The sequence below is a fragment of the Anomaloglossus baeobatrachus genome, chromosome 9 (genome assembly GCF_048569485.1).
Source record: "Anomaloglossus baeobatrachus isolate aAnoBae1 chromosome 9, aAnoBae1.hap1, whole genome shotgun sequence".
Lineage (NCBI taxonomy): Eukaryota > Metazoa > Chordata > Amphibia > Anura > Aromobatidae > Anomaloglossus > Anomaloglossus baeobatrachus.
This window is the reverse complement of record NC_134361.1, coordinates 27,261,258-27,284,447: the sequence shown is the minus strand read 5'-3', so window position 1 is coordinate 27,284,447 and position 23,190 is coordinate 27,261,258. Positions and strand designations below refer to the sequence as shown.

The 23,190-nt window shown below is 48.4% G+C and overlaps 2 protein-coding genes across 7 annotated transcripts in view; one reads left to right on the top strand and one right to left on the bottom strand.

Annotated features, from left to right (window-relative positions):
- DDR1 (discoidin domain receptor tyrosine kinase 1) overlaps positions 1-6,563 on the top strand; it is an 88,309-nt gene extending 81,746 nt beyond the window's left edge. For all 6 annotated transcript variants that reach the window (XM_075323421.1, XM_075323422.1, XM_075323425.1 and 3 more), the window contains 5 exons: positions 1,169-1,296; positions 1,556-1,762; positions 2,471-2,705; positions 2,847-2,996; positions 4,431-6,563. In XM_075323421.1, coding sequence (XP_075179536.1) covers positions 1,169-1,296; positions 1,556-1,762; positions 2,471-2,705; positions 2,847-2,996; positions 4,431-4,589 — 879 coding nt within the window. In that variant the 3' untranslated portion in view covers positions 4,590-6,563. The remainder of the gene's footprint in view (positions 1-1,168; positions 1,297-1,555; positions 1,763-2,470; positions 2,706-2,846; positions 2,997-4,430) is intronic.
- A 4,623-nt stretch (positions 6,564-11,186) lies between these two features.
- Positions 11,187-22,948, bottom strand: GNL1 (G protein nucleolar 1 (putative)). The gene is made up of 12 exons (XM_075323419.1): positions 22,494-22,948; positions 22,061-22,229; positions 19,852-19,988; positions 18,550-18,701; positions 18,284-18,355; positions 17,850-18,057; positions 17,461-17,556; positions 17,099-17,296; positions 15,013-15,191; positions 14,646-14,796; positions 14,408-14,548; positions 11,187-13,606 (listed from the first exon to the last, which is right to left on the bottom strand). The coding sequence occupies exons 1-12, from the start codon at positions 22,564-22,566 to the stop codon at positions 13,347-13,349; spliced, it is 1,836 nt and encodes a 611-aa protein (XP_075179534.1). The 5' UTR covers positions 22,567-22,948; the 3' UTR covers positions 11,187-13,346.
- Positions 22,949-23,190: the final 242 nt, after the last annotated feature.

Genomic DNA, 23,190 nt, shown 5'->3' with positions numbered 1-23,190 from the left:
AGGGGAGAAAAAGTGGGGGAGAGGAAGGAGAAAGAGAGGGGGGACACAGAAGAGGGGGAGAGAGTGGGAGGAGAGGGGGGGACAAAGCTTTGGGGAGAAAGGAGAAAGAGAGAGGAGAGGGGGAAAGAGAGAAAAGTGGGGGGAGAGAAGGGGAGAAAGAGAGCGGGGGGAGAGGGAGGGCTGCAGAGTGAGGCAAAGATTGAGAGAGAGACAGAGGGGAAGAGGGGGGGAGAGAGAGAATTATTACAACCATTTAACAGTACAGACGTACGGGTCCTCACTGACTTATAAGGGGTCCGGGGTCGAGTTCAGGTCAAGTCCGGGTCCTTAACCAAATTTTTAACCAAATTATGGGTGATCCCGAACTTCCACAGATCGACTCATCCCTAATTATGAGCCATACTGACCTACCACTGCTTAGGTGCACTGTAAAAGGTTGCGATCGTTACATTCACGTGATGCCCATCAGAATCTCCCACACTCCCTTATCTAACAGCGGTCACATATTCTATAGGGCTGTCAGGCACACGACACTTGTAACCTGTCTGACTTTCACTCTAAGCCGAAAACAGACTAAGGCTATGTGCCCACGGGAGCTTTTTGCTGCGGAGTTTGCCGCGGAAAACCTGCGGATTTTTCTGGATTTTCCAGATAAATCCGCAGGTTCTAGCATGTACAGGCACTCCCCATGTTACCCTATGGAACATGGGGAGTGTCTGTGTCCACGCTGCGGAAAGTGCGGATGCGGAATCTCCTGCGGAGATCCCTCAGCTGCACCTAACTGCATGTCAATTATTCATGCGGATTTACTTGCGGAGATCCCGGCCCTCCGCTATAGAGATAGAGACCGGGACGTCCGCAGGTAAATCGCATGAAACTCCGCATGTTTCCCGCAGCTATTCCGCTGGAAACTCGCAGCTAAAAATAGCTGCGGATGCCGGCGGGCAGCTGCGGGAAACATGCGGCCGTACCTGCGAATATATCCGCAGGTACGAGCGTCTCGTGGGCACATGGCCTAAAAATTCCTATTTGTCTTATTAATCATATTTTTGAAAGCGGAAGGTGGCGATTCCCTTCCCACATATTACCTCTCATCATTCACTCCTTTGCTGACACCTCCCGGTATATCATAGTTGTACGTCGTGTGATTTTTCCCGCTCTTTTCCAGGTTCACCTGTGTGAGGTTGTGAATCCCCACGAGCTGCCAGTTCTTCAGTTCCCATTCAACATGCGCAAAGGCCGGAGTCTTCTCGTGGCGGTGAAATTATTACGGGCGGATGCAAATAAAAATGCCAGGTAAATGAAGCATTGCAGTACAGATTATGTAACTGAATGCATCATAGTTACATTGTGAAAAAGTACCTCGGTCAATCAAATTCATCCTTCCTGCACCAATTGTACATTTTTGTCACTAAATGATCTTCCCCTAATACTTTTCCATGGCGCACGCTACGTACCAGTAATCCACCAGCCGGCACCCATTGAGGTCTTGGCATCGCCCTGTCAGGTTCTTGCCGTCATGCCTGATCTCTACTTGTTCTCTGTTGTATCTCAGGAGCGATTTCCTGAAGGAGCTGAAGATTTTGTCCCGTCTGAGCGACCCCCACATCATCCGCCTTTTGGGGGCCTGTCTGGACGAGGATCCGCTGTGTATGATTACAGAGTACATGGAGAATGGAGACCTCAACCAGTTCCTCACTGCCCACGAGTTGTCCGAGGAGGACGAGCGCATGGAGGACGGACACAACCCTCCGAGTATTAGGTGAAGAAATCCTACACTTGGATATTGGATCTTTTGGCAATTTGATGTCTGACCTGCTACAGATCCCACCAAAACTGGCACCATACCACCAGGGCCAGAGTTTGGAGAGGGCAGACAGCACATGTCCCAGGGCCTAGACCACAACCCTGTTACTGGCATTTCCAGACCAGGCCAGTACTTCTGAGGAGTATCCTAAAATCACAAGGGGAACTGGAGAATTAGTTTTCCGGTGGGTACTGGGTATTTGCTCTTCCGTTTACCTTGTAGGACTCACAATATCATTAGCTTGTAGTCTACCATACATCCTCTGCTCATTTTTGGGAAAATGGAGTGGCCATTTGCTGCCCCCATCTACTTCAGAAGACTAATGAGGTGTATCACTTTCTCAATGTGTCCCCCAAATATCCAGCTTCAGTAGAGAGGGTTTGTGGCTCCCAGAAATGGGACTCCATCAAATGTTTTGGCCAGTGGCCTCCACCAACTGTAGTGTAGGCCCAACTACAACCCCCATAGCAGTGCCACACAACCAAGAGCCATTTCTCCACAAAGTGAAATCAAACTTCACCCATGGGTGCCAGGGGCCACAATGGACATGCTGGGAGTTGTAGTTTTTAGACTACCACATGTTGGAGGGTGTAGCTCTGGATGCCAGCTTCATAGACCATGCCAATACCACATTGTGTGATCGTATCTCCATCTTCTCCTCAGTTACCCCAGCCTTCTCCACGTGGCCTTGCAGATTTGCTCCGGTATGAAATATCTGTCATCGCTTAATTTTGTGCATCGGGACCTCGCTTCTCGAAACTGCCTGGTGGGCGAAAACCTCACCATTAAGATAGCCGACTTCGGTATGAGCCGCAACTTGTACGCCGGAGATTACTACCGTATACAGGGCCGGGCGGTGCTGCCGATCCGATGGATGGCCTGGGAGTGTATACTCATGGTGAGTGACTGGCAGATGTGAAACCTTTATGGAAGCTGGAGTGGTGGCCACATCGGTTGTTTTCCAGATTTTTATTCCAGACTTCATTGGACAGCTTCTAATAGAAACACTGACTCTTCCCTCTACTGCTCAAATCTATAGGGTAAATTCACCACAGCCAGTGACGTCTGGGCCTTTGGAGTCACATTATGGGAGATCTTCATGTTGTGTAAAGAGCAGCCGTACGGGGAGCTGAATGATGAAGACGTGATTGAGAATGCCGGGGAGGTTTTCAGGGACGGAAAGAAACAGGTGAGTATGGCAGTAAGAATGGGGACAGCCAGTGGCTTTATTTTTGTGATTGAATCCCACCAAGCATAAAGCTTCTATCTGTGCAATGTGAACTCTGAGAAGATAATGCAGATTAATACGTTTGTACTGATAAAGCTGAATTACACTCCAGAGCTGTGTTTATAATTCTAGTGGTGGAGTCATCATGTAAATACTTATTCTGTATTATACTCCAGAGCTTCACTCACTGTTCTGCTGTGGAGTCACTGTGTACATATATTACATGACTGATCCTGAGTTACATCCTGTATTATACTCCAGAGCTGCACTCACTATTCTGCTGGTGCATTCACTATATCCATACATTACATTACTGATCCTGTACTGATCCTCAGTTATTTCCTGTATTATACACCAGAGCTGCACTCTCTATTCTGCTGCTGCAGTCACTGTGTACATACATTACATTACTTATCCTGTACTGATCCCGAGTTACCTCCTGTATTATACTCAAGAGCTGCACTCACTATTCTGCTGGTGCAGTCACTGTACATACATTTCATTACTGATCCCAAGTTACCTCCTATATTATACTCCAGAGCTGCGCTCACTATTCTGCTGGTGCAGTCACTGTACATACATTTCATTACTGATCCCAAGTTACCTCCTGTATTATACTTCAGAGCTGTGCTCACTATTCTGCTGGTGCAGTCACTGTGTACATACATTAGTGATCCTGAGTTACCTCCTGTATTCTACTCCAGAGCTGCACTCACTATTCTGCTGGTGCAGTCACTGTGTACATACATTACTGATCCTGAGTTACCTCCTGTATTATACTCCAGAGCTGCACTCACTATTCTGCTGGTGAAGTCACTGTATACATACATTACTGATCCTGAGTTACCTCCTGTATTATACTCCAGAGCTGCACTCACTATTCTGCTGGTGCAGTCACTGTGTACATACATTAATGATCCTGAGTTACCTCCTGTATTCTACTCCAGAGCTTCACTCTCTATTCTGCTGCTGCAGTCACTATATCCATACATTACATTACTGATCCTGTACTGATCCTCAGTTATATCCTGTATTATACTCCAGAGCTGCACTCACTATTCTGCTGCTGCAGTCACTGTATGCACATTGAAAGGGCTGTCTAATATTAGAAAAGAAGGGTTTGTTAATCTTACAGAAACAGCACCCCTCTTGCTTACAGGCTGTGCCTGTTATTGCAGTTCAGCCCCTTTCTAGTTATTAAGGCCAAACTGCAACATCAAATATGTTATACACAACCTAGGCGCTATTGGACATGCTGGGAGTTGTAGTTTGGCAGCAGCTGGTTCGCCAGTGGTTGTAAAACCTGGGTCTGATTGTTAGAGAGTACTCCACCCCCGGCATGCGTATTCTCTGTGCATGCTATCATTGATGTGTTCCTTCTCCTTTCCTCGGCAGGTCTACCTCTCCCGGCCTCCGCCCTGTCCCCAGTCCCTCTATGAGTTAATGCGGCAGTGCTGGGCCAGAGACTGCAGGGAGCGGCCATCCTTCCAGGATATTCACGCTTTGCTCACCTCTCACGCCCTCTGCTGTTCTCCTGTGGAAGTGAAAGAGTAACCGGAGCATAATTCAGAGCACTTTCCATTAGCTGCATCATCTTACCCCCCCGGTATCATTTATTTTGCTCTTATGGTCAGTGATCCTTATCCACGGCCTCCAGGATTAGGAGACGCCGTGTTCCTGCCATACACGTATCCCACCTGCAATGTGCCTCGCCCGTCACACACTGGACGTCCCGGTCATCGTGTAGACATGGCCACCACATACAATGTGAAATGGAAACGCACTGGATTTATCATGATACAATATGGCGGCCGTTATGGATTCTACTTCATGCACCTCTCCACCAAAGTGACTACATACAGACCAAACATCGTCTACAGATTTCTCGAGCCCTTCGGCCTCATTCACACGTCAGGCTTTTTCCATCCGTGATTGTTGCCAAATCCAGGAGTGGAACATACAGAGAAAACAAATCATTGAAAGATGGACACTCCTGTTTTTGGCAAATACGGATGTGTGAATGAGGCCTTAAAGGAATCGTCCACATTGCACAAGCCAAAATTGGAGATAATGGAAGGATCTTGCTAGGTTCTTGAGCTCTCGATATCTGGAGGACGACCCAAGCAGTATTCGGCTTTTATCACTGCCATGATCAAGTACTCGGTGGTGATTTCATAGCCCCCGTGGAATATTAGATTGTCGGTCACCTCTACTGAAATCTGAAGGATTGGACGCTATGACAGATCCATGTGACAAAAAATGTAATTCGAAGTTTTGTGGTTAGTGCCCTATGAAGTGTCACCATGGTGGACGGGTAACTATACGGTACATGGTGCCCCAGGTCACAGATCCTCCAGTATGGAAGGCGAGACCCTTCCTGTTGGGTCGGGGGTCTTATTGCTTCACTAAACCTTGTTTTTGTCTGTATGACACTCATGAGAATGGAGTGGACCTTCGTCTTTCCAAAAAAGTGCCCACGTCCTTGCTCCTTTCCAGCCCCCCCATCCCCCATCCCTCTATGCTATAAGTCTTACTGCTGCTGTAGACGTTTTGCATCTTAAAAGTCTGTACAAAGCGAGGAAACGTGATATTTCAAGAATGCAAAAAATGAGCGGCATCTCTCCGGAGCCCCTCGCCAGCCTTCTCCTCCATCATCATCCCACGCACTGGAATCCTTCTCCGTCATTGATGCCCGCAGCGAGCTGCCCTCTCACATGCCACTTGACATTCTGCACAGACACATCTGCTCCTCGGAGGTGCGCGGGGTGGGCACATTTCTGAAACACTCCTTTAAATTTATCTAGAAAAAGTCACATCGGAAATCTCGATTTGACGCACTCCAATGCTACAGACTGCATCTCATGGTCGACTTCCCATTTCAAGGGCTTCTCCATTCAGTGACATCTCCCCCCGACTGTCTCGCCACCATCTGTTTAGTCTGGACGTCTCGAGACAATTCTCCTTTCTTCCAGTGAATGGAGCGATTCCAGCTTCTGGAGCCATATAATAGACACATTGTTTAGGATCTCGAGATGAAAATCTCAAAGACTCTCGTAACCCCGAAACTATTTTCTACAGAAGACTAATCAGAAAAAAAAAATATGAATATATATTACGTGGGGTGTATTAATGAACCCTCAAAACAAATTGCGAGTTGATATTTGCACGGACCGCGGGAGCCATCGGGACATTTTTGCGGAATTTCGTAGGAGCAACAAATGCCCCTTGTTTTGGTCTGAATGACTCCAAGGCCCAATGGATGTTTGTAGGAGTCTGGGGTCCTCACGACGTCTTGATCTTCCATAGCGGTTAGCTCTATGGACTCTTGGATGGTCAGTCGTGAGGAGGCTCGGACGTTCGTATGCCGGTTGTAACGCTACGGCCTGATGTGTATATATAGTTCTGCTAATTTAAAGCTTTACATGAGATTGTGTTACTTTTTTATATGATGTTAATATATAGATTGGCTGAATATCACTAATTTGCAGAAAATAAAGATTGACCTTTTTTTTTTTCTAGATTCTTTTAGACACTTTGGTCCCCGTGTTTTATTTATTTTTTTTTGCGGTAGTTTTTTTAATTCCTTGAATTCAGTTTCATTGACTTTATAGGGATATTCCTGTTCACATGCTGTCATGTGACCCGGACGCTGCGGCGCTGCCATTGTACTGTATACACTGTACTGGTGTGCGCCGATTCCGGCAAAAAGCCGGATGTGTGAAACCGGCCTTAGAGAACAAAAGGATCCTGAGGCCGAAAAATCGGATCTGTCGGATCTCTATCTCCTCCGACAATAATGTCAGGATCCCCCATACACATTAGACATTCATCCAACCAATCAATCAATATCGCTGGATTCATCGGACGTTAGTCTAATGTGCATGGGGGCCTAACAGAACGGGGTCTCAGACATCCCTATAGCTTAAGGTAAGGGGGTGTCTTCTTCCAATAATCCCTTTATTCATAGCATAAACATCCTGCTACCTTTCAGTAGTGTCCTCATTCACTGACAGCAAGCGTAATCTTGATACTAGTGAGAAAGTCAAAATGTTTCCACCAAAAAGCTAAAAACCTGCACAAACCTAATACTCCTCACCTCAGAAAAACTATAAGGCTCTGTTCACACAGTGTTTTTTTGCCATTATTTCTGCACATTAAAAGCTGCTTTCTTCCAGCAAAAGCCATGAAAATTCAGAAATGGAATGGACACGATTGGGGGTTTTTTTCATGCGTTTTTGAAAACTGCATGTAAACTCTTTGAACATATTTTTTTCATCATAGAAATCAATGAGGAAGTGCAAAAAAAAGCTGCAAAAAACGCACAATCCTGTGTTTTTGGTGAATAAAACTAACATTTACTGTACTCAAATTACAAAATTAATAAGCAAAAAAAAGCAACAAAATCTGATATTTGGAAGCAGGTTCTTTACTGCCAAGAGAGCAGGTTTTGCCTATAGTAAAGAAAAAAAAAAAAGTACCATATGAACGTAGCCTAAGGCTATGTGCCCACGGGAGAAAGTAACTGCGGATTTTGTGGCGGAAAACCCGCAGATTTTCTAGATTTTCCAGATAAATCCGTGGGTGTGCGCAAGTACAGACACTTCCCATGTTATCCTATGGGATTTGGGGAGTGCTGTATCAATGTTGCGGTATTTGCGGATTTCCCACGGCTGCACGTAACTGCATGTCAATTATTCATGCGGAATTATTTGCGGAATTCCTGCCTTTCCACTATGGAGATACAGGGCAGGAATTACGCACAAAATCTGCACTGTTTCTGCAGGTTTACCGCAACAATGGATAGCTGCGGATTCCGGGGAGTTGCATGAACCTGCGGAAATACCTGCAGAAAAGTCCACAGGTACAATCTCCCGTGGGCACATGACCTTAGACTGCATCCGGTCTTGACCATTCATATGTGGTCAACACATTTTATCTGCACGGATACATTGTACCAAACTGATGACAGAGGAGAGCTTTGTGCTAAGACTGGGTACAATTGATCTAAGACCCCTTTTGCTTTGAGAAGTATACAGTGTGTCTACCCATATCCTGTCCACTGCCATTAACTTGAGAACGGCGGCAGCTATAGGCATAGAAGTGGTGTCTAGATATAGTAAAGTAGCCATGCGCTACGCAATGAAACCACCTATAGCGCCACCTGGTGGAAAACAACGAAGTTAGCATTTTTATCTCAAAAACGGAACGAGATAGAGAAAAAAAGTGAATTACAAAGTTGTAGGGCATCATCAATTCAATATACGAATCCACACCTTGCATACAGAAATGCTGTGATTAGAAGGTGTAAAACTCACAAGGCTGCGGACGTGAAGCGATACCTCATGGAGACCTTCCTACAAGTCATTGGGTATGGTGGCTGTGTGGAGTGCCCTCCACGCTCACCTGACCTGACCGCATTGGACTTCTTTCTGTGAGGTCACATCACACAGCAGGTGTATGCGACCCCTCCACCAACATTGCAGGACCTACGACGACGTATCACAGATGCTTGTGCAAACGTGTCACCTACCATATTGCACATTGTGCAGCAAGATACAGTATGCTGTCCAGATGTGCATTGCAGCTGACGGGGGACACTGAGCATCAAAGTTAAATGAGCAAAAACAAAAAGCCAGCAGTAAATGTGCACTTCAGCACTAAACATTCCAAACTGTCCTCATTATAAAAATTTTGAGATTTTTGGCAAAAAATTGCAATTTCTTGAGCTGCCTCGCCACGTCACGGCAAATCTCATTTGAGGCAGTCCTACACTAAAATATTTTGATAAAATGTGCCATACGGCCTCACATATGAATAGTAGAACTGCTCTTAGCAGCACTCATGAATGTTTAGTGCTGAAGTGCACATTTAGTGCTGGCTTTTTGTTTTTCTTCATTGAATTGGTCGGTGGCTGACCCCCACCTTGCTATGCACCCCAATTTGGGATGTATTCCATCTGTCTAGATTTTGGCGGTTGGTGACTGTTCACATTGAGTCATCAGGCTTTGTCCACAGGCTATTTACTTCATGCAGCATTTGCTTGGACCTGTCCCGCCCACAGCCATGACTCAGTCATGGGTACGGGATTGAAATAGACCAGGTGAGTGCTGCTAAGAGCAGTTCTACTATTCATATGTGAGGCCGTATGGCACATTTATAAGAATATTTTAGTGTAGGACTGCCTCAAATGAGATTTGCCGTGACGTGGTGAGGCAGCTCAAGAAATTGCAATTTTTTGCCAAAAATCTCAAAAATTGTTATAATAAGTACAGTTTGGAATTTTTAGTGCTGAAGTGCACATTTAGTGCTGGCTTTTTGTTTTTCTTCAAAGTTAAATGAGCGCCATATGCGTGACCAGCATTCAATGTTTTTTTGTGGGGGGGTCATGGGTTTGATATCATAGCATTTCTGTATGCAAGGTGTCGATTCGTATTGAATTGATGATGCCCTACAACTTTGTAATTCACTTTTTTTCTCTATCTTGTTCCGTTTTCGAGATAAAAATGCTAATTCCGTTGTTTTCCACCAGGTGGCGGTATAGGTGGTTTCATTGCGTAGCGCATGGCTACTTTACTATACCTAGACACCACTTCTATGCCTATAGCTGTTGCTGTTGTCAAGTTAATGGCGGTGGACAGTATATGGGTAGACACACTGTATGTTAGAAATATACCCTATTCACTGACAGGTAGCAGAGTTGAGTTAAGAATTTAAAGAAAAAAAACAATCACAGTATATGAAATAGTTGCAGAATTTTTGGTGGTGCCATTCTTCGGGGCTGATTTTGCACCCGCCCGTCATTGTTGGACCAAGTGACTTCTCAGGGAGAATAACTTCTTAATTAAAATGCCGGACATCAGATGAGACTTGTCCTTCGGTCCAAAGACAAAAGTGGGGCAGCTGCGTCCCCTTGTGAATCGCTGACGCTCCCTAGCAACAGCTGGACTCGGGAGGACAATGGGAGTTTCCACGGTTACTACGGAATGTCAGATATTTGCTGGATATCTGCCGCAGGGAACGAGCTGCCCCCGTCTTTGCCTCCAGCTGCCGCCGTCCCACAGTGGATGATAGGAGTAATAATCCAAGTCATAAGAGGAAAATAAACGACCTCAGGGTTCAGTAAATAGAATTGGATTTATTCGTATACAGCAAAATAGAGATTTAAAGCCATGAAAACTAGGAGAAATCGAGTAAATATGCCTTGTAACTGAGGCCAAGAGGGCGTACCGGACATGAGGTAGGGGCGTCATTGTGTCAGGAGTCGCAGGGATCGCCGCCGCCTCACCTCTCCATTACCAGACATGTCATCAACACCCGCTCTATACTTAAAAGGGTTTCCCCCACGTTAATTTCAATCAATAGATCTTGGAAAAATAATAATTTCCACAATTGGATGAGTTTATCAAAAATGTTCCTGTGCTGAGATAATCTTATATATGTGTCCCTGCTGTGTACTGTGTAATGGCCGTGTCTGACCATACAGGGCAATACCACATCTGGGCAGAGAGGAAGTAAAAGAGAGTATACAGACATAACACAGGATCATAGCTGATTCTGTGAGGTAAAACATTTCACAGTCTCGTTTTTAGAGTATACAGATATCTCGTGCGTGCTATCTGTATACTTTAAAAAACTAGACCGTGAAATGTTTTACCTCACAAAAAGAATCAGATGTTCTCGTGCCTGCTGTGCTAACAGCTGATTCTTTTTGTGAGGTAAAACATTTCACTGTCTGGTTTTTAGCGTATACAGATAGCATAGCACAGCACAGCACAGCACGCATGAGATATCCGTATACTCTAAAAACCAGACAGTGAAATGTTTTACCTCACAAAAAGAATCAGCTGTTATCTCGTGTGTGCTGTGCTGTTACTCTAAAAACCAGACAGTGAAATGTTTCACCTCACAAACAGAATCAGCTGTTAGCACAGCACGCACGAGACCACCTGATTCTTTTTGTGAGGTAAAACATTTCACTGTCTGGTTTTTAGAGTATACAGATATCTCATGCGTGCTGTGCTATGCTATCTGTATACTCTAAAAACCAGACAGTGAAATGTTTTACCTCACAAAAAGAATCAGCTGTTAGCATAGCACTGCACACGAGATAACAGCTGATTCTTTTTGTGAGGTAAAATATTTCACTGTCTAGTTTTTAGAGTATACAGATAGCATAGCACAGCATGCATGAGATAACAGCTGATTCTTTTTGTGAGGTAAAACATTTCCATGCCTGATTTTTAAAAAATGTTTTACCTCAAAAAAATAACCATTTGCCTTCCTGTCCTGTAATGTCTGTATATGTTATTTTCTTCATCCCTGGCCCAGGACATATGACCAGACCATGTCCCTGTATGGTCAGACACGGCCATTACACAGTACACAGCAGGGACACATATATAAGATTATCTCCGCACAGGGACATTATTTTTAAACACATCCAATTGTGGAAATTATTATTATTCCAAGATCTATTGATTAAAATTAATTTTGTGGGGAAAAGCCCCTTGAAGGGAAGGTCTCGTCGCTTCTAAAATGAAAAATTAAGCAACTTTGCAAAAAAAAAAATTCTATCTGACTGTGTCCACTGGAGGTGTAGGAGTTGCTTTATATATTTTTCATCCTAGATGCTGTAAAGCGACAAAACCCCCACATTTGTGTTGACGTGATGGATATATATCTTTGTACAACCCAACCTTAGTAGTCCATGGAGCTCAAGGCAACGAAGCTGCGCAACTTGGCGCAACCGGAGCTTCCGATGTCAGTTTTCCATTGGAACAGTTTAGTATAATACAGATTCGGTTATGCTTAGCACCTTGGTCCCCTCCCCCCTCTTCAAGCTCTCCCTTCCATATGAAATGCATGGAAAAAGCACGCACAATAATAATGTAATATAGAAGCAGCTCGGCCGAGGTGGATAAACCCCCCCCTAAAGGTCCAGTCTTTATATGGAGGTCCAGTAATGATGAGGATGGAATGTGCACAGTGTGAGCGGAATGGGCATGGCGACGAGGCTCGAGTCACGGGAAACCTCGTGCCTCCGTATGTCAGTGCATTGCTTGCTTTACCTTACATCGCAAACGAAATCTTACCCAATGTGAATCCTCAAAACAGAAAAAAAAAAATCACCCAATCGGAAAGTCCTCTTTTTGTGAGGTAAAACATTTCACTGTCTCGTTTTTTAGACTATACAGATATCTCGTGCGTGCTGTAAACCAGGCAGTGAAATGTTTTACCTCACAAAAAGAATCAGGTGTTCTCGTGTTCATGTCAGACCATGGTATACAAGTTCCTGGCCCTTTAGCATTTTTGGATTCAGGAGTGGTGCTAATTAATCGGTGAGTCCTCTCGGCACAACAGAACTCACCAATGCACCAAAAAGTCAGCGCTATTAGCCTGGGTTTGCAAGATTAGGGTGAAATCAAGCCCACATGCCAAGTGGCCAATGGCCGCCATAGCGAGGGATCGCAGCCTGACGACATCTTATGAAGAGGATTCATGGTCTCTGTGTACACACCCAATACAGCGCCGGTCACCAGAGCTCAGTAACCCCCCCACATAGAGACTATGCGTCCTATTAAGTTGTCTACGATTAGAAAAACATGGCTGCTTTCTTTAGGACACATCTCTCCCACGATCATGTGGCCCCATTGAAGTGAATGGAGCTGAGATGCAATACCATGAACAACCCATGGTCAAGGGTGGCGCTGTTTCTGCAAGAAAGTCATGTTTTTCTAATACTGAACATACCGCTTTCTGGAGTTGACTTATTGGTGCCCAAATACCTTAGCTAACCATGTCTTCTGACTCCTTATGCGCACGTGTACAGGCACGCTCACCTCGGGTGAGCGTGCATGCGTTTTCAATGTGGAGATGATGCTAAAAGTGACTGATACCTCTTTCCCCTACATGTTAAAGTCAGGAGACCCCGATATACATAAGTTGATTGGCCAAATCCCCAAAACCAGAATGTTTTTCTAATATATACGCAGGGGCTTTAACCAGGAGGCCTAAACTTGTGTAACAGATTCTCATTTGTGCAATATTTGTCTCCTGCAAATGAGAAAACAACTAATAAACCTTCATTCATCCGTAAAGTAAGGACAACTTTACAGCCGTAGTTACAGCCTCATCAGCCTGTTAAGAGTTGTAGTAGAGCAACAGCTGAAGAGTCGCAGTACACTGCTATGGAGAATGCAGGAGCCGGGATGGGGCAGATTCTTGTGCTTGGGCGGCTCGGCCTGGTTACTGTGCAGTAAGTGAGTCATGGGAAGGTTTGTCTACCTTTACTAGAGGACAAGCCCAAACTCCTCAACACTCGTCTTCACCGAGGAGGGCGTAAGGGTTCACGTCGGCAACTTTACTTTTGGCCCCTTTCTTGGTCTCCGCTGGATCCTCATCTTCATCTTCCTCCTCATCTGCATCCCGGTCACGTTCCTCCTCCTCTTCTCCTGAACTGGAGATCTCCTCCTCCTCTTCTTCTCCGGCTGATAAGGAGCGACTGTCGGATTGTCCTCGTGATTGAACTTGGGAAATCATTTCCAGCGTTTCTGGATGCTTCTCGAAAGTCTCTAAAGGAGGAAAAGTGCAAAAATGTGTAATAAGTACGGTCCCAAAGAATGAAAGGTAGTCATAAAAAATTAGGTATCTGTGTACGGACAATAAAATTACTTATCTTCTACTGATCATTGTATTCCAGAGCTGCACTCACTATTCAGCTGGTCCAGTCACTGTGTACATACATTACATTACTGATCCTGCATTACATCCTGTATTATCCTCCAGAGCTGCACTCACTATTACATCCTGTATTATCCTCCAAAGCTGCACTCACTATTCAGCTGGTCCAGTCACTGTGTACATACATTATTTTAACAATCCTGTACTGATCCTGAGTGACATCCTGCATTATACTCCAGAGCTGCACTCACTATTCTGCTGGTGCAGTCACTGTGTACATACATTACATTCCTGATCCTGAGTTACATCCTGTATTATACTCCAGAGCTGCACTCACTATTCTGCTGGTGCAGTCACTGTGTACATACATTACATTCCTGATCCTGAGTTACATCCTGTATTATACTCCAGAGCTGCACTCACTATTCTGCTGGTGCAGTCACTGTGTACATACATTACATTACTTATCCTGTACTAATCTTGAGTCATCTCTTGTATTATACTCCAGAGCTGCACTCACTATTCTGCTGGTGCAGTCACTGTGTACATACATTACTGATCCTGAGTTACCTCCTGTATTAGCCTCCAGAGCTGCACTCACTATTCTGCTGGTGCAGTCACTGTGTACATACATTACATTACTGATCCTGAGTTACATAGTAACATCCAGGGGTGGTACTATGGACGCTTACCTTTCTGATGACAGTATCCAGGGGGCCTCATACACAGGCACAGCCGTCCATCGACAGCGAGACGCAGCAGGCTGTTGGCGCCCCGGTACGTGTCACTGCGGGAGGCTTTCGCTGTCTTGTAGCCGCGCTTATCTGCCCAGGCTGCATACAGAAGGAGAGGAAAATGAAGCAGTCACTGCTGTGTATGGGCGCAGCTGCTGAGGAACACGCAGGGTATATACAGTATATAGTCCCTCACCTTCACAGATGCCCCAGGCCGTCCAGCCCTGATCGTCACCGTCTGGATGCTTCAGCTTTAGGAGCCTGGGAACTGGTATTCGGCAGGAGAGATATCCCACAGAGGTGTACGGTTCCTGAATCTGAGCGATCGGGTAGATCCCTGCCAGCAGCTGGAAAGAGAGAGATCTATTACAAGGCACATAACGCTGTAAAGGATCAGTTGTCTCCTCCTATGAGCGGGCATAATCTGCACTGTCACTTATGACAATTTCCGGCGAAAATAATGGTAAATCTGTCAGATTATGGTAACACCTGATGGCTAGGCCTTACTTGTCCCCTACTTGTGCAAGAAAGCGTTAATATGACCCCGGCATATCCGCATTCACCTGCTGCTGCTTATCTATAAGTGACGGGAAGATGAGGCCGGGGCAGTCACAGAGACGCACGGTGGGCGTCAGGAAATACGTCTGGAAGTATTTAGTGTGACCCGGGGTCCGGGAGACGCTGACGATCTTCTTTCCAACCAGTCCATTGATCAGTGAAGACTTCCCCACATTTGGGAATCCTGCAAAAGAAGAAGGTGAAATCTGCAATCAGCTGCCGTCGTCACATTTACAGCGTCCTACCAGGATTACACTTCATTGGGGTTGACCATGACAAACAATTGCCTGGAAGCCAGGAACGGGCGGCGGGTCCTTGTCCCGCTACAGAATGTGGGAGAGCGGGTCCTTGTCCCGCTACAGAATGTGTTGGGGCGGGCCCTTGTCCCGCTACAGAATGTGTTGGGGCGGGCCCTTGTCCCGCTACAGAATATGTTGGGGCGGGCCCTTGTCCCGCTACAGGCTGTGGGAGGGCGGGCCCTTGTCCCGCTACAGGCTGTGGGAGGGCGGGTCCTTGTCCCGCTACAGGCTGTGGGAGGGCGGGTCCTTGTCCCGCTACAGGCTGTGGGAGGGCGGGTCCTTGTCCCGCTACAGGCTGTGGGAGGGCGGGTCCTTGTCCCGCTACAGGCTGTGGGAGGGCGGGTCCTTGTACCGCTACAGGCTGTGGGAGGGCGGGTCCTTGTCCCGCTACAGGCTGTGGGAGGGCGGGTCCTTGTCCCGCTACAGGCTGTGGGAGGGCGGGTCCTTGTCCCGCTACAGGCTGTGGGAGGGCGGGTCCTTGTCCCGCTACAGGCTGTGGGAGGGCGGGTCCTTGTCCCGCTACAGGCTGTGGGAGGGCGGGTCCTTGTCCCGCTACAGGCTGTGGGAGGGCGGGTCCTTGTCCCGCTACAGGCTGTGGGAGGGCGGGTCCTTGTCCCGCTACAGGCTGTGGGAGGGCGGGTCCTTGTCCCGCTACAAAATTTTGGAGGGCGGGTCCTTGTCCCGCTACAGAATGCGGGAGGGCGGGTCCTTGTCCCGCTACAGAATGCGGGAGGGCGGGTCCTTGTCCCGCTACAGAATGCGGGAGGGCGGGTCCTTGTCCCGCTACAGAATGCGGGAGGGCGGGTCCTTGTCCCGCTACAGAATGCGGGAGGGCGGGTCCTTGTCCCGCTACAGAATGCGGGAGGGCGGGTCCTTGTCCCGCTACAGAATGCGGGAGGGCGGGTCCTTGTCCCGCTACAGAATGCGGGAGGGCGGGTCCTTGTCCCGCTACAGAATGCGGGAGGGCGGGTCCTTGTCCCGCTACAGAATGCGGGAGGGCGGGTCCTTGTCCCGCTACAGAATGCGGGAGGGCGGGTCCTTGTCCCGCTACAGAATGCGGGAGGGCGGGTCCTTGTCCCGCCACAGAATGCGGGAGGGCGGGTCCTTGTCCCGCCACAGAATGCGGGAGGGCGGGTCCTTGTCCCGCCACAGAATGCGGGAGGGCGGGTCCTTGTCCCGCCACAGAATGCGGGAGGGCGGGTCCTTGTCCCGCCACAGAATGCGGGAGGGCGGGTCCTTGTGCCGCCACAGAATGCGGGAGGGCGGGTCCTTGTCCCGCCACAGAATGCGGGAGGGCGGGTCCTTGTCCCGCCACAGAATGCGGGAGGGCGGGTCCTTGTCCCGCCACAGAATGCGGGAGGGCGGGTCCTTGTCCCGCCACAGAATGCGGGAGGGCGGGTCCTTGTCCCGCCACAGAATGCGGGTCCTTGTCCCGCCACAGAATGCGGGAGGGCGGGTCCTTGTCCCGCCACAGAATGCGGGACGGCGGGTCCTTGTCCCGCCACAGAATGCGGGACGGCGGGTCCTTGTCCCGCCACAGAATGCGGGACGGCGGGTCCTTGTCCCGCCACAGAATGCGGGAGGGCGGGTCCTTGTCCCGCTACAGAATGCGGGAGGGCGGGTTCTTGTTCCGCTACACTACAGGATGTGTTTTTTTGTGTGATTTTCAGGCCCTGGGAATCTGCTGGCAGTTTATGGAGAATATATGATACCATCCAACCACTCACAATGGACCCAACCATATAATACTAGAATATTGCTTATCAGCAGCACATGAAGGAGCAGTTCTCACCCACACATCCAATGCTCAGCACCCCGTCTTTATAACGCTCTCTGCTGGGTGCCCCTAGTTCTGCATCGGTGACCTGCTGGGCGACCACCACATCCGTCTCATCGGCCTCCTTCTCGTCTTCCTCCTCTTCCCTCCCCGCAGCGCTGAGCAGCGCGGCCGAGTCCCTCTCAATCTTCTCTCTCCAGGACGTCAGGTCCACTAAGAGGAAAATGGATACATGTGAACAGACTGGAGCAGTCGGGTGTGAGGGACGACCCCCAAAATCGCGGGTCACTCCCAACTGCGACAGGGTGTAGTAATGGATATGTTTATGGTCCATGCGGCAGAGACAGAGGGTGCACGTGATACAGGGACGTCATTACCGTTTCCAGCAGTGATGATCTCACAGGCCCGCAGGAGCAGATTCGGGCCCAGGGCTGCGTTCCAGGCACGACGCTTCTTCCTGCGCTTCTTAAACACTAATAGGAGTGAAGCAGAGACACGGACACCAGGGAGGCTTTAAGTTTTCCAGAATGTAAAAAAATTGAGTTCCCACCACTGAAAGTGTTAAGCTATTCCCAGGATAAGTGATCAGATGCTGATCTGTCGGGGTTCGACTATTGGGACCCCCATTATTCCAAAAAACAGGACCCTGTGAGAGCCGAGCGCCGCACTCTACTATCCCAGCAGATTCTGTGGATAGGTGGTAGAGACACTGATAACGATGGGCCCAGTATACGGAGGGGGCGAGGTATTAACGTCTTGGTCTTACCTACGGATGGGTCCTGCTCCTCGTCAGGGTGTCTTGGGTAGGAGGTGAAGCAGACCACATGGACTTGTGGGAACTTTTCCTGAAAATAATGCTTCCACGCTACAACCAGCGCCGGCGGGGCCAGGTCAATCTTGTTGAGCACGAGGATCAACGATCGGCCCAGCTCCTGAGTCACATAGTCATATAGGGCGGGGGAGAAATGCAACACCTGCCAGAGATACCACGCGGGACAGTCATCAGTACGGTACGGCTTAAAGGAGCCCTGCGCAGATAATGTGTTACGTTTCGTGCTAAGGGGGTGGAGCGCGGTACTGAACCAAAAATAAGTCATGCACCGCCCCTTTAAGACAGACTTTCGTTATGACCATTAAACCTTCAGTTAGAAAAATCTAAGTAATTTTTGTGCTCAGACGCCCGGGGTCCGGGACACTGACCGGGTGACGGATATCTGTTATCAGCAGGACGACGTCTGACATCTCCAGGACTCTCCAGAGCTGGCGCCAAGTCTAGAAAGGAAGAAAATGACCAGAACAAAAGTTAATAAAAACTTTCCAAATATTGTTATTTGCAACAAATTTGAGTTATTTTTTGCATTTTTTATATGGGGGCTATTGAGGATCGATCCCCTATCCTGTGGGTGGACGGGCGAGGGTCGTCATCCAATGCCCCAGTCACAGTAATCCTCCGGTCGCTTTCTCACCTCCAGGTTGTGGTCGAAGTAGCTGAGCTCCTGGGGCGTGTGCTTCTCATAGATCTTCTGCAGATACTCCCTGAAGGCGCGCTCCTCCTGGGACAGGACGGCCTCCTTGCTCATCTCGTAGCTCCAGGCCGGTCTTTTCGGGAAATCCAGAACTGAGAAGAAACAACACAATATTTGTTATTCCCGTGTCCCATAACGACCCGTGCTCGTCCGCTGATTATGTGGGCGAAATTAATACACGATGTCGCCAGCTCAGCGACCCAAATGATGTGCTGCCGACAATACGGAACCTGTACGGCGACCATCTGCATTAGTTGTGTCGAGGGCCTGATGGTCTTGTTTTTTTTTGCATTAGGTAAATTGTTGTTGGGCTCTTTAAACAATTGTTTCGACAAAACCGCAGTCGCAATCATCCAGTGTCAGTGCAACGACTGCAGGCTTTACAGCATAGAGCGTGTCACCCTGTGCTTTTTGCCTAAGAAACCAGCCCCCTCCGAGACTGGTGGACGGTAGCCTCTAGGAAACCAGCCCCCTCCGAGACGGGTGGACGGTAACTTCTAGGAAACCAGGCCCCTCCGAGACTGGTGGACGGTAGCCTCTAGGAAACCAGACCCCTCTTTCCCAGCACTCTGCAGTAACCTAACACATCTATTCCTCAAGTTTTTCAAGTCTCGGAAAAGTCGACAAGAGAACTGCAGAAAACCCAAAGTGGCCGCCTGCCCTAGTGGCCGATGTGAGAACTGCAATAGTCCCATAATTTTACATTTAGAGAAGACGTGGCCCCCTGCACGGTGTGTGACCGCTGAGCGATGGCCGCAGCCTGGAATGTCCTCGCTCAGCACCCTGCGCTCACACACCGCCGACATTGTGTCCGTGCCCGTATCTGCTGACACAAGGCGCACACTAATACAAAGCGCCATGTGCAGCCCTTTCATCCCCGTCCTGACAGGTTTTTTTAACCCCTTAACAACCGGACACTTTAGTGATTTTCTGCTCTAACATTGTTTTCTTTGGTTGTTGGGATATCACAATATCCTCCGGTGGTGACATCAGATCTGGGTCTAATGAGACGCTAATATCTCGGTCCTGCTGTGCGCATCACATGATCACCAGGTCCAAAACCCACAAGGAGCTAACACTTCCTTTGCAATCGCTTCACCTCATAAAGGAAATGATTGCAATCGTAGGAGACAAATGCTAGACTTGCAATTCCGCAATACAATATATAAGATGCAGCCAAAGTCTTGATTATGTGAAGAGCTAATGAAGCCGTCCCGGTCGGGCGCAGGGAGGGAGCGTTACCTGAGCCCGGTCTGTAGATCTTCTCTATATCCACCTCCAGTTCTGTCTCCGTCACCGGCTCCAGTACTTTCTCCACAGCGAGTTTCTTCCTTCTCTCAATTTCTTCTTTGCTTTCTCGATCAAACTGCAACCTGTACCTGTAAATGCAGCGCAATAGGGACATTACGTAGAGGCGGCAGCTTGAAGGGGTAACCCATCCCCAACTGTTTAGGTCTTAAAAACAAACTGTGCTTTACTCACCCTCCTTGGGTCCAGCACTGATTCCCTGCTGCTATTCCTAATGTCTGTCATTGTCTGCCGCGCTGATATCACACCAACACCAGTGCAGTCAGTGAGCTCAGAGTGGCTCCTACTCAGGCAGAAAAGCTGAACACAGTGATTGCTAGCAGTGTTGTCGACATGACATCAGTGCCGCATACACAGGAAGCAGCGGCAGAGACTCATTGCTGGACCGAGGATGGGGAGTAAAGCTCGGTTTGATTTTATAAAACAAAGTGAAGATTGTTTTCTGAAACCAGAAAACCCCTTCTAATGTCACCCGGTGTCTGGGGCCTAGGACTTGGAGCCTCACTGATGTCATATTGGTGGCTCATGAAGCCTCATTAGTGAGGAGTGGGCACTACCATGCTCAGCTGCTCGGTACTTGTAATGGGCTCTCCTCAAGTACCAGAGTAAAATGAAAGTCAATGGGGAATTCAAGCATTTTTCTGGAAAATTTTCCAGAAAAATGCTAGAGTTCCTTATTGACTTACATTACACTCAGGTACACTAGTTGTGCCCGTCCGAGCGTCCAACTGCTCGTTATAAGTATGGTAGTGCCCGCTCATCACTAGTTACGAGTACTGAGCCCCCGAGCATGGTAGTGCCCGCTCATCACTAGTTACGAGTACTGAGCCCCCGAGTATGGTAGTGCCCGCTCATCACTAGTTACCAGTACTGAGCCCCCGAGCATGGTAGTGCTCACTCATCACTAGTTACGAGTACTGAGCCCCCGAGCATGGTAGTGCTCACTCATCACTAGTTACCAGTACTGAGCCCCCGAGCATGGTAGTGCCCGCTCATCACTAGTTACGAGTACTGAGCCCCCGAGTATGGTAGTGCCCGCTCATCACTAGTTACGAGTACTGAGCCCCCGAGCATGGTAGTGCTCACTCATCACTAGTTACGAGTACTGAGCCCCCGAGCATGGTAGTTCCCGCTCATCACTAGTTACGAGTACAGAGCACCCGAGCATGGTAGTGCCCGCTCATCACTAGTTACGAGTACAGAGCACCCGAGCATGGTAGTGCTCGCTCATCACTAGTTACGAGTACAGAGCACCCGAGCATGGTAGTGCTCGCTCATCACTAGTTACCAGTACTGAGTACCTGAGCATGGTAGTGCCCGCTCATCACTAGTTACCAGTACTGAACACCCGAGCATGGTAGTGCCCGCTCATCACTAGTTACCAGTACTGAGCACCTGAGCATGGTAGTGCCCGCTCATCACTAGTTACAAGTACTGAGCACCTGAGCATGGTAGTGCCCGCTCATCACTAGTTACCAGTACTGAGCACCCGAGCATGGTAGTGCCCGCTCATCACTAGTTACCAGTACTGAGCACCCGAGCATGGTAGTGCCCGCTCATCACTAGTTACCAGTACTGAGCACCTGAGCATGGTAGTGCCCGCTCATCACTAGTTACGAGTACTGAGCTCCCGAGCATGGTAGTGCTCACTCATCACTAGTTACCAGTACTGAGCCCCCGAGCATGGTAGTGCCCGCTCATCACTAGTTACCAGTACTGAGCACCTGAGCATGGTAGTGCCCGCTCATCACTAGTTACGAGTACTAAGCCCCCGAGCATGGTAGTGCCCGCTCATCACTAGTTACCAGTACTGAGCACCTGAGCATGGTAGTGCTCGCTCATCACTAGTTACGAGTACTGAGCACCCGAGCATGGTAGTGCCCGCTCATCACTAGTTACCAGTACTGAGCACCTGAGCATAGTAGTGCCCACTCATCACTAGTTACCAGTACTGAGCACCTGAGCATAGTAGTGCCCACTCATCACTAGTTACGAGTACCGAGCACCCGAGCATGGTAGTGCTCGCTCATCACTAGTTACGAGTACCAAGCACCCGAGCATGGTAGTGCCCGCTCATCACTAAAGGTCATTAATATTACAGCCCCCTGAAACATTTTCTTTTTTACACATTTTTGAGGCGGACCTGTTGGGATCATATCCTTTGTCTCCTGGCCTGAAGATCTGCGGCTGCTGGTTGACTCTCCTCACTTGGGGGCGGACGCTCTCGCTGTCGGACGTGTCCGTGTTCTCCTCGCCACGTTCTCTGCTGTGGCTTCGGCTGTTTGACTCGGACCTGCCGGCATCAAGTGGACCTGGAAAAAAACAAAAACATTAAAGCAGTGTGCACGATGACACGGATACTCTGCATAGACCCAGACCGGAGGCATCTCTGTCACTTATGGAGATTACGTAACATTGTCAGGACCGGGTACAACTGTAGAAAATATCAGTGACTGGGTTTTTAGCATCTGGAAGTAAATATTGATGCCTGCAATCACTGACAGCAAGCAGAGCTGCTGAAAATGGTGGCCAATGTTATCAGTGTACAAGTGTAAAGCTGTGACCGCGATACATACCGCGCTTCCGCTCTCGCCGGTCTTGCAGCTGCTTTTTTTTTTGCTTGTTGCTGAACGGCTTCTTACGAGGCATTCTTCAGTGTCATAGACCCAGGATTTGGGGTCTTTTTACTGGATAATGAGGTTCTGGCCGCTGAGCCCTGGTGTGAACTGAAAATAATCTGGAGACTGCCCGCTAGGACATAATCCCACTGCCAAAACACCTGGGGGTCTAGGCCTGAAGGAATTCTGTACTTTCTGACCCTTTCTGGGGCTCTGCCTCTGCCCCCACTGCTGGTCTCCAGGGTTACACCTCCCACTTCACAGCTAAGTTAAAGGTCCAGTAACAGAAGGCTTTTGCCTCCCCCCTATGGAGCCAGTGTCCTCTGAGGCTCCTTCTCCGGGCGCAGGTAACAGCCCTGCATCCCCAGACAAGAACTAAGCAGAACAATGTGCTTCTCTCTGCCCCTGGTAACAGGAAATGCCCGTTGTGCGTTCCATGCCTCAAATCCGCTACTCTCCATCCAATGATCACGCAGTATGCGTGTCACACCTCGATGTAATGTTAGAATTGACCAATGAGAACAAAGTGATTTACAATTTCCGGTCAAATGATCTTGCTCAGCCAATGCTAAGGCAGGAACGCAATGCGTTTCAAGCCTCGCATGTCTGGTAGTCACATGGGGCGCGGTAACGTGCTAATCACGCCTCGTTTTAA